The sequence below is a fragment of the Nerophis ophidion genome, linkage group LG12 (assembly GCF_033978795.1).
Source record: "Nerophis ophidion isolate RoL-2023_Sa linkage group LG12, RoL_Noph_v1.0, whole genome shotgun sequence".
Classification (NCBI taxonomy): domain Eukaryota; kingdom Metazoa; phylum Chordata; class Actinopteri; order Syngnathiformes; family Syngnathidae; genus Nerophis; species Nerophis ophidion.
The window spans coordinates 30,632,303-30,645,791 of NC_084622.1; the positions used below are offsets into that span (position 1 = coordinate 30,632,303).

Here is a 13,489-nt window from a genome sequence, read left to right on the forward strand (position 1 = left end):
GAGTCACAGATGCCTCAAAAACAATAATCGACAAAATTATTACTAACATCCGGAATACAAAGCTCGTAACAGGGGTGGTGCAATCCGATATCACAGACCACTTTCCCATAATACTATTCTTTGACTCTGGCAAAACTCCATCCCCCCTTGTCCCTTCCCAATATGGTTTTCGTAAAAAAAGCACCACCTGTATGGCTATATTCGACCTCTTGGAAAAGGTCAATGACTGTATTGAAGAAGGAAAATGCAGTATTGGCAATTTTTTGGATCTGTCCAAGGCCTTTGACACAATAGACTTTGAGATCTTATTGTGAAGTGAAGTGAAGTGAATTATATTTATAGAGCGCTTTTTTCTCTAGTGACTCAAAGCGCTTTACATAGTGAAACCCAATATCTAAGTTACATTCAAACCAGTGTGGGTGGCACTGGGAGCAGGTGGGTAAAGTGTCTTGCCCAAGGATTGTATAAGCTATATCAATATGGTGTCAGAGGGGTACCTCTCGATTGGTTCCGTTCTTACCTATACGGAAGGCAACAATGTGTATGCGTCAATGATCACAATTCACCCTGTATGACCATAAATTATGGGGTTCCCCAGGGATCCATGTTCGGGCCTCTTCTTTTTATCCTATACATAAATGATTTTGTAAACTCCTCCGAAACTTTTCATAAAGTAATTTTTGCTGACGATACACATTTGTTTACCTCACACAGGAGCCTACACGATTAACAAGTAACTGTCAATTCAGAGCTTGTAAAACTGGATTCCTGGTTCAAATGCAATAATCTCCCGCTTAATGTAAATAAAACTAATTGTATTCTATTTCATTCTAATAAAAATCGGACAAATACTGAGCATTGCCATATCAACATCAATGGGCAGGAAATACAGAGAGTGTACTCCATAAAATTCCTGTGGGTCATCATTGACAAATACCTCAATTTCAAATGTCACATTAGCCATCTGTTGAACAAATTATCCAAATATGTTGGCCTGTTCTTTCACCTTCGTCATTATCTTCCTCTTTATGCTGTACTTACCCTATACAAAACTCTCTTTGAACCACATCTAAACTACTGTAATATCATCTGGTGTAACACCTTCTCTAGCTACCTTCACAAATTAGAATCCATGCAAAAGAAAATCATACGGGCTTTGTCATTGTCCAAGTTTAATGCCCCCACTCGACATTTTTTCCATAAATATCATCTCTTAAGACTGACTGTGTTCAATATTTATGAAAATGCTTGTTTAACCTATCAAGTCATTTATAGGCTGAATCTTAGGCTCTTTAGCTTGGTTCCTATCTACCATCCCCAGCATGCCCACAACACTCGCAACTTAGATCTGATATCAGGTAAACATTGTTTACTGGCTTGTACCGCTCGAAGTGTTGTATGTAGGGGACCAAAGATTTGGAACCAGCTTAATGAGAGCCTCAAGATCCTGTATCCATTCTCCAACTTAAAAAAGAAACTGAAAACTTACCTAATAACCACCGATCTTTATTTAATCCCTTATGTGGGGTAGACTACTGTTGGGTTTTGCATGGTTGAATGAATGTATGTATGTATGTGTATGCTTGCTTTAGTACAATTATCTTGTGTTTATCATATAGCGTTGTTGTTGTTTTTTTGGTTGTTGTTTTTATGTTGTTGTGCTTGCCACCATGTGTCATCATTCCGCGTATATACTGTCCTCTGGACCCCCTGCCAAAAGCTTCTTTTACCTTATTTGGGAGACCCTTTCACGTACCAACATCTTTAAATGATGATATTCACTACTATTGTAATTGTTATATGGTATTGTTTCAGAAAAACTTGAAACTTGAACTTAATGACAACTTGACATGAAATTTTTACATATGACTCCTTTAAGGCTGTGCTTACACTGGACACCAAATATTTTTTTTCCCACAAAAGACACAGTTCAGATATTTTTTTTTGCCAGTCTCAACACTCCAAGTGCTTCAAATTAGATATTTTTGCATCAGATTTTGGCTACATCCCAAGGTAGTCTGAATTTGTTTGGAATCTAGTCTTTTCAAATGTGATTGCAGTCTAAATGGCAATGTGACATGCATAGACCCGCTCGACATCCATTGCATAGAGGGGGGGTTGCCCACCTTTGAGGTCCTCTCCAAGGTTTCTCATAGTCATCATTGTCACTGGCGTCCCACTGGGTGTGAGTTTTCCTTGCCCTTATGTGGGTTCTTCCGAGGATGTCGTAGTGGTTTGTACAGTCCTTTGAGACATTTGTGATTTAGGGCTATATAAATAAAAATTGATTGATTGATTGATTGATGTTTTGTCCTTTTACGTCGTCTTTTGTCACGCTACATCGTTCATGTGCACAAAATGATCACTTTCATTTTTGCAATCTGGCGACTTCGTCTACACAACAGCCATGTCACAAACCCGCTAACACGCTGATTTGATGCGTCCATGTTTTCTTGTGCACTAGCAGGGCTGTACAAAGGGTAGCCCCGCTCATCATTCACTGTCTCAGTCTTCCAACACGGAAGAAACAAGGTCTTAGTTGGAGGAACTGGTCAGGAAAAGACGTTGTTTTCACCACCTTAAAACTTGACACAAACTGCACTGCGCACTGTAACTATGAGGGTCGACAGGAATATTGAACAATAAATCAATGACTGAAGTGACAAACTTGCCATCCAAACAATACCATGTTTGTTGACAAGAATATACAGGCATGGAAGCACATTCAATCTATTTAGTAAGCAGTGATAACATAAACCAGTGAAGAACTGCACATGCAAGTGATGCCAAGGCCACATTGGGGACACTTTTGGGGCTCTGTGTGTTTATATTGAAGTCTGATAAAGAGCACAACCTACTTGTAAACTAAACAGTCAGCTGCAAAAATATCAAATTTAAAAAAAAATCGGATTTGGTCCACTTTGGCCTGCAGTGTAAACGTAGTCGAAGACAACAAAAAAATGTGAGAGAAGGAATTCTGGGAGAAATGTAAAAAGGCAGGTTAGTGCAGTGACTGACTGGTATCTACATTTTTCTGTCATCTCCTCCGGTTTCTGATTAGTGAGGGATGAAGTAAAGATGTGGCAAAGCCGGTCCCCGCATCTTCTATCGCTGCGCCTGTTCAGTAGCATGCTCTCCAAGATGAGGAAAAAGCAGGGCTTCATTTTCCAAGCGCTTATCCTGGGCTCTGATTTATGAATAACACACGTATATTTTCACTCTTAATTTGCCTGTCGCTAATCGAACCTGATTCTAGTTTGTCTATGGGATAGTTTTACGAAGTATGCAGGATATGGTCAAACAAAAATGTTGAAGGAATTAAAATTGTGGGTGCTGCGCGGGTGGGTTTGTGTGTGTTTCTATGAGAGAAGCGGAAGAGAGTCGGTTTCTGATTTTTATCTACCTTCCTTTCTTCTTTGTATTTTTTTGAGGATTCACACAGTGACCTCTTTGTTTGGGACAGTGCGCACACCCATGCAACTCCCTGAACAGGGAAAGGGACTATTTCCTGTAGCCAAGAGATGGAAGGAGAAAAGAGATAGAAAAGAGAGTGGTATGACAGAGATACAGAGGCTGGTGGACAGAAAAGGGAACAATCGGGAGTCTGAGAAAGGGAGAGTAGGAAAAAAGAAGTGAGTGTACATGGAAGAAGTCTTCAGTGAAAGAGGAGATGGGAGGAAGTGGGTAAATCAGGTGATTGAGTGAATGGTTTTGTGAGAGAGTGAATGAATAAAAGGTCTGCAGCTTATTAGAGTCCCAGTTTGACCACCTCAAAATGTAACAAACTGATAAGGCTGGGATAGGAATTGAGGAAAATTTCCATTTCCAGGTAAATGTACACGTGTGTACTGTATACCGAAATATCTTGCAACTGAAGACAGTAATAATAAAAAATTTCAGGTGAAATTGTGTGCACAACTTCAGATGTGTAACAGGATAGGATATTCAATTCCAATTTAAAGAAGACCAATCCATGAGAATTTATTCAAGCCAAGATCCAGGACATCACAATCTATTGAATGTATTACAATGACTACTGAACTTTAGTGAGTAAGGCCTGAGTGTGATGGATGCCAGCTAGTGTGGCTGTGCAGTGGTAAGTTGTGTAAACCTCACTAGCTAACACCACAAGAGCTGTGCTGGATAATGAGCTCATTATCTTGCACTGCTAGATTTGACTCTCTTTCGGCGGGGATTTCTGTGTGTGGTTGCTCGAAAGCTGACTGCATGTAAAGTGACAATAAACTGTATATACACACATAGACTGTACATCCATCCCATCCCCTATATATACACATATATATATATATATATATATATATATATATATATATATACATACACACACATATATATATACATATATATATATATATATATATATACACACACACACATATATGTGTATGCATGTATGTATGTATGTTCATATATGTATGTATACCGTATATCAGTGGTCCCCAACCTTTTTGTAGCTGCAGACCGGTCAACGCTTGAAAATTTGTCCCACGGACCGGGGGGGTTATTTATTTTATTTTCATAAAGAAATACAATCATGTGTGCTTACGGACTGTGTCCCTGCAGAATGTATTGATCTATATTGATATATAATGTATATATTGTGTTTTTATGTTGATTTAATAATTTAAAAAAATATATATATACATATTTCTTTTGCGGACCGGTACCAATCGGTCCGCGGATCGGTGCCGGGCCGTGGCCCGGTGGTTGGGGACCACTGCTGTGTGTATGTGTGTATATATATATATATATATATATATATATCATCCCCCGCGACCCCGAAAAGGACAATCGGTAGAAAATGGATGGATTATCCAATATTCTATACATGTATGACATCTACAAACCCCGTTTCCATATGAGTTGGGAAATTGTGTTAGATGTAAATATAAACAGAAAACAATGATTTGCAAATCATTTTCAACCCATATTCAGTTGAATATGCTACAAACACAACATATTTGAAGTTAAAACTGATAAACGTTTTTTTTTTGCAAATAATCATTACCTTTAGAATTTGATGCCAGCAACACGTGACAAAGAAGTTGGGAAAGCCGTCAATAAATACTGATAAAGTTGAGGAATGCCCATCAAACACTTATTTGGAACATCCCACAGATGTGCAGGCATATTGGGAACAGGTGGGTGCCATGATTGGGTATAAAAACAGTTTCCATGAAATGCTAAGTAATTCACAAGCAAGGATGGGGCGTGGATCACCGATTTGTAAGCAAATTGTCGAACAATTTTAGAACAACATTTTTCAACAAGCTATTGCAAGGAATTTAGGGATTTTACCATCTACGGTCTGTAAAATCATCAAAAGGTTCAGAGAATCTGGAAAAATCACTGCACGTAAGCGATGATATTACGGACCTTTGAACCCTCAGGCGGTACTGCATCAAAAATCGACATCAGTGTGTAAAGGATATCACCACATGGGCTCAGGAACAGTTCATAAAACCACTGTCAGTAACTACAGTTGGTCGCTACATCTGTAAGACAAGTTAAAACTCTATTATGCAAAGTGAAAGCCATTTATCAACAACACCCAAGAACGCCGCTGGCTTCGCTGGGCCCGAGCTCATCTAAGATAGACTGATGCAAATTGGTAAAGTGTTCTGTGGTCTGACGAGTCCACATTTCAAATTATAGTTGGAAACTGTGGACGTGGTGTCCTCCGGAACAAAGAGGAAAATAACCATCCGGATTGTTATGGACGCAAAGTTCAAAAGCCAGCATCTGTGATGGTATGGGGGTGTATTAGTGCCCAAGGCATGGGTAACTTACACATCTGTGAAGGCATCATTATTGCTGAATAGTCCATACAGGTTTTGGAGCAACACATGTTGTCATCCAAGCAACGTTATCATGGACGCCCCTGCTTATTTCAGCAAAACAATGCCAAGCCATATGTTAAAACAGCGTTGCTTCGTAGTAAAAGAGTGCGGGTACTTTCCTGGCCTGCCTGCAGTCCAGACATGTCTCCCATCGAAAATGTGTGGCTCATTATCCATCCATCCATTTTCTACCGCTTATTCCCTTTTGGGGTTGCGGGGGGCGCTGGCGCCTATCTCAGCTACAATCGGGCGGAAGGCGGGGTACACCCTGGACAAGTGGCCACCTCATTGCAGGGCCAACACAGATAGACAACATTCACACTCACATTCACACACTAGGGCCAATTTAGTGTTGCCAATTAACCTATCCCCAGGTGCATGTCTTTGGAGGTGGGAGGAAGCTGGAGTACCCGGAGGGAACCCACGCATTCACGGGGAGAACATGCAAACCCCACACAGAAAGATCTCGAGATCGGGATTGAACCCAGGACTGCAGGACATTCATATTGTGAGGCAGACGCACTAACCCCTCTTCCACCGTGAAGCCCTTGTGGCGCATTATGAAGTGTAAAATACGACAGCGGAGACTCCGGACTAAAGCTCTACATAAAACAAGAATGGGAAAGAATTCCACTTTCAAAGCTTCAACAATTAGTTTCCTCAGTTCCCAAACGTTTATTGAGTGTTGTTAAAAAGAAATGTGATGTAACACAGTGGTGAACATGCCCTTTCCCAACTACTTTAGTACGTGTTGCAGCCATGAAATTCTAAGTTGATTATTATTTGCAAAAAAAATATATGTATTTGAGTTTGAACATCAAATATCTTGTCTTCGTAGTGCATTCAACTGAATACGGGTCGAAAAGGATTTGCAAATAATTGTATTCCTTTTATATTTACATCTAACACAATTTCCCAACTCATATTGAAACGGGGTTTGTATATCATTGAACAAACTTCAGAACTATAAATTATTGTGTGTGTGTGTGTGTGTGTGTGTGTGTGTGTGTGTGTGTGTGTGTGTGTGTGTGTGTTTATTTAGGTATGTGTATGTTTATATATGTGTAAATACTATGTATGTGTGTACATTTATGAAGTTAGTGCACTGATATGGATATCAAATATATGTGTAATGTCATTAAATAAGCTTATTATTAATTTGATATCGAAATCACTACACTAACTTGAGTTGTTTTTCATTATTATTCATTCCAACTCCGTGAGCTGTGTTAGAGTAATCTGTGATCACGTTTAGATAACTCTGCATGTTTATTTACTACCAAATTGATAAGGGACGTGTAAGAATACAGTACAACCTTCAGTAAAGCCATATTTACTGAATATGTACCTCTCGTTGTCATGTGATTTTTACCATTATTTTATCAAATGATATTTAGTAACTGCATTCACATGCATTAAAAAAGTTATGTTAATTTAAATACAATCACTAAAACAAATGAGATGCCCTTTTGACGCACATTATTTCTAGGCTGGCGGGCCACATAAAAGGATGTGGTGGGCCAGGTGCTGTCCTGGGCCTTGAGTTTGACACCTGTAGCCGAAAGCAAACTCTGGTTTATTGAAAAAATGGTTATTTTTAATTTAGAAAGGAGCTGAAAAATGCACTCTGGAGAAGGCCTCGCTCTATTAATTTATATTAATATTATTCCTTCCGGCCGTAAATCGGACCTGTTTCCAGTGAGGGTTGGACTCCGCCAAGGCTGCCCTTTGTCACCGATTCTGTTCATAACTTTAATGGACAGAAATTCGAGGCGCAGTCAGGGCCTTGAGGGGATCCGGTTTGGTGGCTACAGGATTAGGTCTCTGCTTTTTGCAGATGATGTGGTCCTGAAGGCTTCATCTGACCAGGATCTTCAGCTCTCACTGGATCGGTTCGCAGCCGAGTGTGAAGTGACTGGGATTGGAATCAAGTCCATGGTTCTCCCCCGGAAAAGTGTGCAGTGCCATCTCTGGGTTGGGGAGGAGATCTTGCCCCAAGTGGAAGAGTTCAAGTACCTCGGAGTCTTGTTCACGAGCGAGGGAAGAGTGGATCGTGAGGTCGACAGGTGGATTGGTGCGGCGTCTTCAGTAATGCGAACACTGTATCGATCTGTTGTGGGGAAGAAGGAGCTGAGCCGGAAGGCAGAGCTCTCAATTTACCGGTCGATCTACGTTCCCATCCTGACCTATGGTCATAAGCTTTGGACTGAAAGGACAAGATCACGGGTACAAGCGGCCAAAATGAGTTTCTTCCACTGGGTGGCGGGGCTCTCCCTTCAAGATAGGGTGAGAAGCTCTCCCTAAGGAGGGGTTTAGGGCACGTCCCACCAGTAAGAGGCCACGGGGAAGACCCAGGACACGTTGGAAAAACTATGTCTCCCGGCTGGCCTGGGAACGCCTCGTGATCTTCCGGCAGGAGCTAGACGAAGTGGCTAGGGAGGGGGAAGTCTGGGCCTCTCTGCTTAGGCTGCTGCCCCCGCGACCCGACCTCATATAAGCAGAAGATGGATGGATGGATGGCGTACTCCTTCCATTATTTATATTTTAATTAAGTGGTGTAAATGTGTTATTACATCTGTCAAGTTATTTACTTTTTAATGGAAGGGTTCCGTCAGTTTTCTGTGTAAAATCACATTAGCACTGGTCATGTTAGTAAAGGGAGACCTGTGGCAGCAGACTATAAAATAGGCGGTAGGTGCAGTATAGCTCATGTCCGTGTAAGAAGAGGAATATATTCTTGACTTGGTTCAAGGAAAGTTCTCATTTTGTCGACCATCATCTTCACGGCAGTTTGGCTTCCCTCAGAATGAGCAAGCGAGGAGGGGATAGAGAGCAAGGAGGCATTCTTATACTGAACAAGAGAATGGCGGAAGAAAATGAAGAAATGAAATCAGCCTGGCATCATTTGCATTCAGGTTTTATCAGCATAGGAGGAGGGTGTTTTGGGGCCTGATAAGGAGAGGGTGTCGTAGGCTGTGCTGGAGGTGGAGGGGTTGGTGGAGCCATGTGCGAGCTTGAGTGTGTTTACGAATGTGATATATGAATTGACTTTAGTAAGAGAAGGTGGCTTACAGTTCAGCCGATGTGTGCGTCAGCGCCGACAAACACATTTGAATGTTCGAGCAGGAAAAGCAAAAAGTGTGTGTGTGTGTGTGTGCGTGTGTGTGTGTGTGTGTGTGTGGTGGGGCTGTGGAAGTGGGGGGTTAATATCAGACCAAATAATTAGATTCGCTATCGTCTCGGCAGCAGCAGTGCGGGGATCAGGCAGATTAAAGCCAGGCTTGAGGCTAGTTAATATTCATGAGGGGACTGGGGTCCGGGCGAGGGGCTTAGACTGCAGCTCAAAGACTCTCCTTTGGCTGATGGGGCTTAAATGCAGCGCTCTCGACCAAGATGGAGCTGAAGCAGGAAGGTCTGACTGATAGATGATGGAGGGCTGGATTGATACTTCCAATGACAGGGAAGAAAAAATTGAGTACATCTTCATCTCCTTGGGTTTATGGATCATTAGTTAAGACTACGCCGCCTACATTACGACATTGTCGCTAACGTCTAAGCATGCATCTTCCTGTTTCCTTTTCTCCTGCTTTCCTCAGCCATCTTGTCTTGTAGTTATCAGTATGCACCATACTCACATGTACCACAACATGTAGACAGCTGCGGCTTCCGGTCATGAGACTTTATCAAAGTCAACTTCTTTACTGGTGTGGTATTGTTTTGCGGGTATTACGTTCGTAATAAGCGCTTCTTTTATATTAGCAAAGTTCACAATAATTTATTTTACAATGGAAATGAATGCATACCTACTTGTCCTAAACAATAAGGTCTTCTGGCTTCCCTGATCAGTGGTCGCCACAGCAACTCATTATTTGAACCAAGCACTAACATAGTACATCACTGGAGTTGATGAAACTATGTCGGGAAATTTGCCATTATCAGTGACAGAGCAGGAAGCGGCTAGAAATACGTTTGCAGTAAAATTTCATATGAAGTGCTCTGTTTTTTGTTTTTTGTTGACATTTTACATACGATTCTTCACACACAAGGCATGATCCAAATATAGGAAGGGGCAGCCTTGGTTTATAATAAAGGTCAGCTATGAAAAGAGACATTTTGTCCTCTCTTCTATTACAGAAAAATAGTCTGGAACGATAAGAATGTAAGAAAAACACTCTATAAAAATGTCATCGTAAATTCATAGCAAATAGCTAGCTAATAATTGCATTATTTTCACTGTAACATTTACAGCGATTTGTTGTGCTACTACAAAAAGACATTGATTACTACATTTTAATGTAAAATAACAGTTGATTGTTGTGAAACGGCATGGCACAGTTGGGAGAGTGGCCGTGCCAGCAACCTGAGGGTTCCTGGTTCAATCCCCACCTTTTACCATCCTAGTCACGTCCAGTGTGTCCTTGAGCAAGACACTTCACCCTTGCTCCTGATAGGTTGTGGTTAGGTCCTTGCATGGCAGCTCCTGCCATCAGTGTGTGAATGTGTGTGTAAATGGGTGAATGTGGAAATAGTGTCAAAGGGCTTTGAATACCTTGAAAGTTGAAAAGCGCTATACAAGTATAACTCATTTACCATTTAAATATAAGGGTATCGTAACTTTTTCAGCCCTTCGTCGTGATGTTGCAGTAAATTTTAAGTACAGGATTTTGCTGTGATAAAGTATTGTTAATTGCTCTGAATTGTTGGTCCATGTTTACTGTGCATTAATTATTTTACAAGAATGATTGCTAACTTCTTGCGTATTGCAGCATTCCAAAAAATAATAATAGAGTTTTTTGGTACGAGACAGAAACAGTACGTGTGGGACAGGAAGTATACCTGCTCATCATCAGGCGTATGCTATGGGAACAAATACAGTGTAGCAGAGCCTTTGAATAGATGGCGAAACCAGACCTTGAAAATCTCTTTTATCATTAGTTGAACTTCTCGGTGAAATAGGTAAACGAGAAAAGATTAGGATAAGATGAAGGCAGTGCATCGTTCAGTAGAGATGGGGAACAGGAAGCTACAGGCTAGAACGTTTAATGCTGCCCTTCAGCCAATAAGAAACTTTAAATGTAATTTACACTGCACTTGTCTGCATCAGTGCTCTTTCCTGACAAAGAACATTGTATAATAGAATGTTTCATCTATTGTGTTGTATTGTTTGTTTTATTTATTTATTTATTTTTTTGTCGCACAATTACCAGGTAGCAGTTTTTTATTTATTTTAAAAATCATTAAAGCTGTTGGCACAAAAGCACATTTTCTTCCGAATACTACACCGAACATGAACAGAACTGTGGCCCAGAAACCGAGGCACGTACTGAACCGTGATAATGACCTACCTCTACATCCTAGTATTTCGTAACTGATTTTTACCATACATTTCTTTTTAAATCTGTTTTTATCTCTTTGCAGCCAATTGTGTAGCTTTAAAAACATGTGTATGGATGTGTTTGTGTTTTCTATTGGCATGCCAGTTAGCTCTCCCTGTTGCCCGATCGTGGTGAATCCCAAAGTCGTGGCCATGATGAATTAGTCCGAAGCAAATTAGAAGTACTTACGGCTCAGACGACTCCAGCATTGAGTTACAAATTAAAACAAAAGCAGTCGTATCTTCCCATCAGCTTCAGTTGCCTGTGAAATACAATACACTGCATCCATCTCTACTGGAGAACAGAAATAAGCTTCTCCCACTCATATTTCCGAAACAATCTCACACACTAATGTTCCTCTTTGTCAGGTGATTCAACTCAATGATCTGTTTTTTAACCAAAAAAATGTCATTTATTAACCATATTTCAAATAAATGTATGTTGCATTTGTTTGAACACTTTCAAGTTAAAATATGTGATATTGATAACAGAGGAACTTCACCTGGATGAATATGAGCCTCATATAACATTGTTTTCTATTCCCGGTCACTATTGGTGTTAGTGTGATGCTTCACTTGACAGACTTTCCTGTATTCTGCATTGGTAATTATACTGTGGAATGAATGTGATGTAAATGGTTGCTTGTGTATTTGTTCCCCGTGAACAGTCCAAGATGTTCTCTGCCTCTCCTCCAAGGTCAGCTGGGAAAAGCCCATGCTTCCCCTCAAAGTTGAATAGGATAAGTGGCGTAGAAACTGGATGGATGAAGGCTGCCCCCATCTGGAAATCAAATTGCACTGCAAATGCCACACATATGTGCTGTTTTATAAATTAATGTGCTCCAACTGACATACTAAGTGTCTTATTGAGTGTTATGGTTGTATGAAACAGAAGGTTATTGATATATCAGTGATCATGCCAAGACAGTCACTTCTGAAAATGTATATTTTCTTTTTTATTTGCTATCGCCTTTCATTGCTTCTCCCCTTGTGTCTTTCTTTAATCTTGTTGGCCTCATGTTCTGCTCTTTGTATGCTTTATACAGATTTCAAGGTGGGCCTTGGTGTGCGATGACCCAGATTGTTGGATTACCTGTCTTGCTTTGACGACTGACCCATCGGATGCAAACTGTACGATCTATAGCCAAGGTGAGAGTCGCATCCGAGATTTTGTTGGACATACTGTTCACTAACTATACTATAATAATGCTCAACTAGCTGTTTTGAGAAGAACTATATCACATCTGCGAGATATTGTTGTGCATATTATACATGATATCCCTATCGTCTGGAGATAGAAAATACACTTATTGATATACAGTGGTACATTCACTAAACTTACAAGAATATTTGGTTCTACGATCAAACTCATGACTGAAAACAGTTGAATCTGAAATCAGAACCGCTCATTAAAATGAAATGAAATCAATTATATTTTTGCTTGGTCTCCAAAAACAGCATAATTTTATCATGTAACATGCCTTTTTAAAAATAAAATCTAACTTTTGGATGAGGACTATTGTTTGAAAAGCATTAAAGCAGGGTTCACCAACGCGGTGCCCGTGGGCACCAGGTCACCCGTAAGGACCAGATGAGTCGCCCACTGGCCTGTTCTAAAAATAGCTCAAATAGCAGCACTTACCAGTGAGCTGCCTCTATTTTTTTAATTTATTTATTTACTAGCAAGCTGGTCTCGCTTTGCTCAACCATTTTTAATTCTAAGAGAGACAAAACACAAATAGAATTTGAAAATCCAAGAAAATATTTTAAAGACTTGGTCTTCACTTGTATAAATAAATATTTTTTTTTTTTACCTTGCTTCTTATAACTTTCAGAAAGACAATTTTAGAGAAAAAATACAACCTTAAAAATGATTTTAGGATTTTTAAACGCATATACCTTTTTACCTTTTAAATTCCTTCCTCTTCTTTCCTGACAATTTAAACCAATGTTCAAGTATTTTTTTTTATTGTAAAGAATAATAAATACATTTTAATTTAATTCTTCATTTTAGCTTCTGTTTTTCGACAAAGAATATTTGTGAAATATTTCTTCAAACTCATTATGATTAAAATTCAAAAAAATGATTCTGGCAGATCTAGAAAATCTGTAGAATCGAATTTAAATCTTATTTCAAAGTCTTTTGAATTTCTTCTTAAATTTTTGTTCTGGAAAATCTAGAAGAAATAATGATTTGTCTTTTTTAGACATATAGCGTGGTCCAATTTGTTATATATTCTGACAAAGTGCAGAT

The 13,489-nt window shown here is 39.8% G+C and overlaps 1 protein-coding gene across 1 annotated transcript in view; it reads left to right on the plus strand.

The window, feature by feature from the left end:
• zfpm1 (zinc finger protein, FOG family member 1) overlaps window positions 1-13,489 on the plus strand; it is a 218,776-nt gene that overhangs the window by 189,604 nt on the left and 15,683 nt on the right. Inside the window, exon 6 of the mRNA XM_061917349.1 lies at window positions 12,282-12,384. Within this exon, the coding sequence (XP_061773333.1) occupies window positions 12,282-12,384 (103 nt within the window). The remainder of the gene's footprint in view (window positions 1-12,281; window positions 12,385-13,489) is intronic.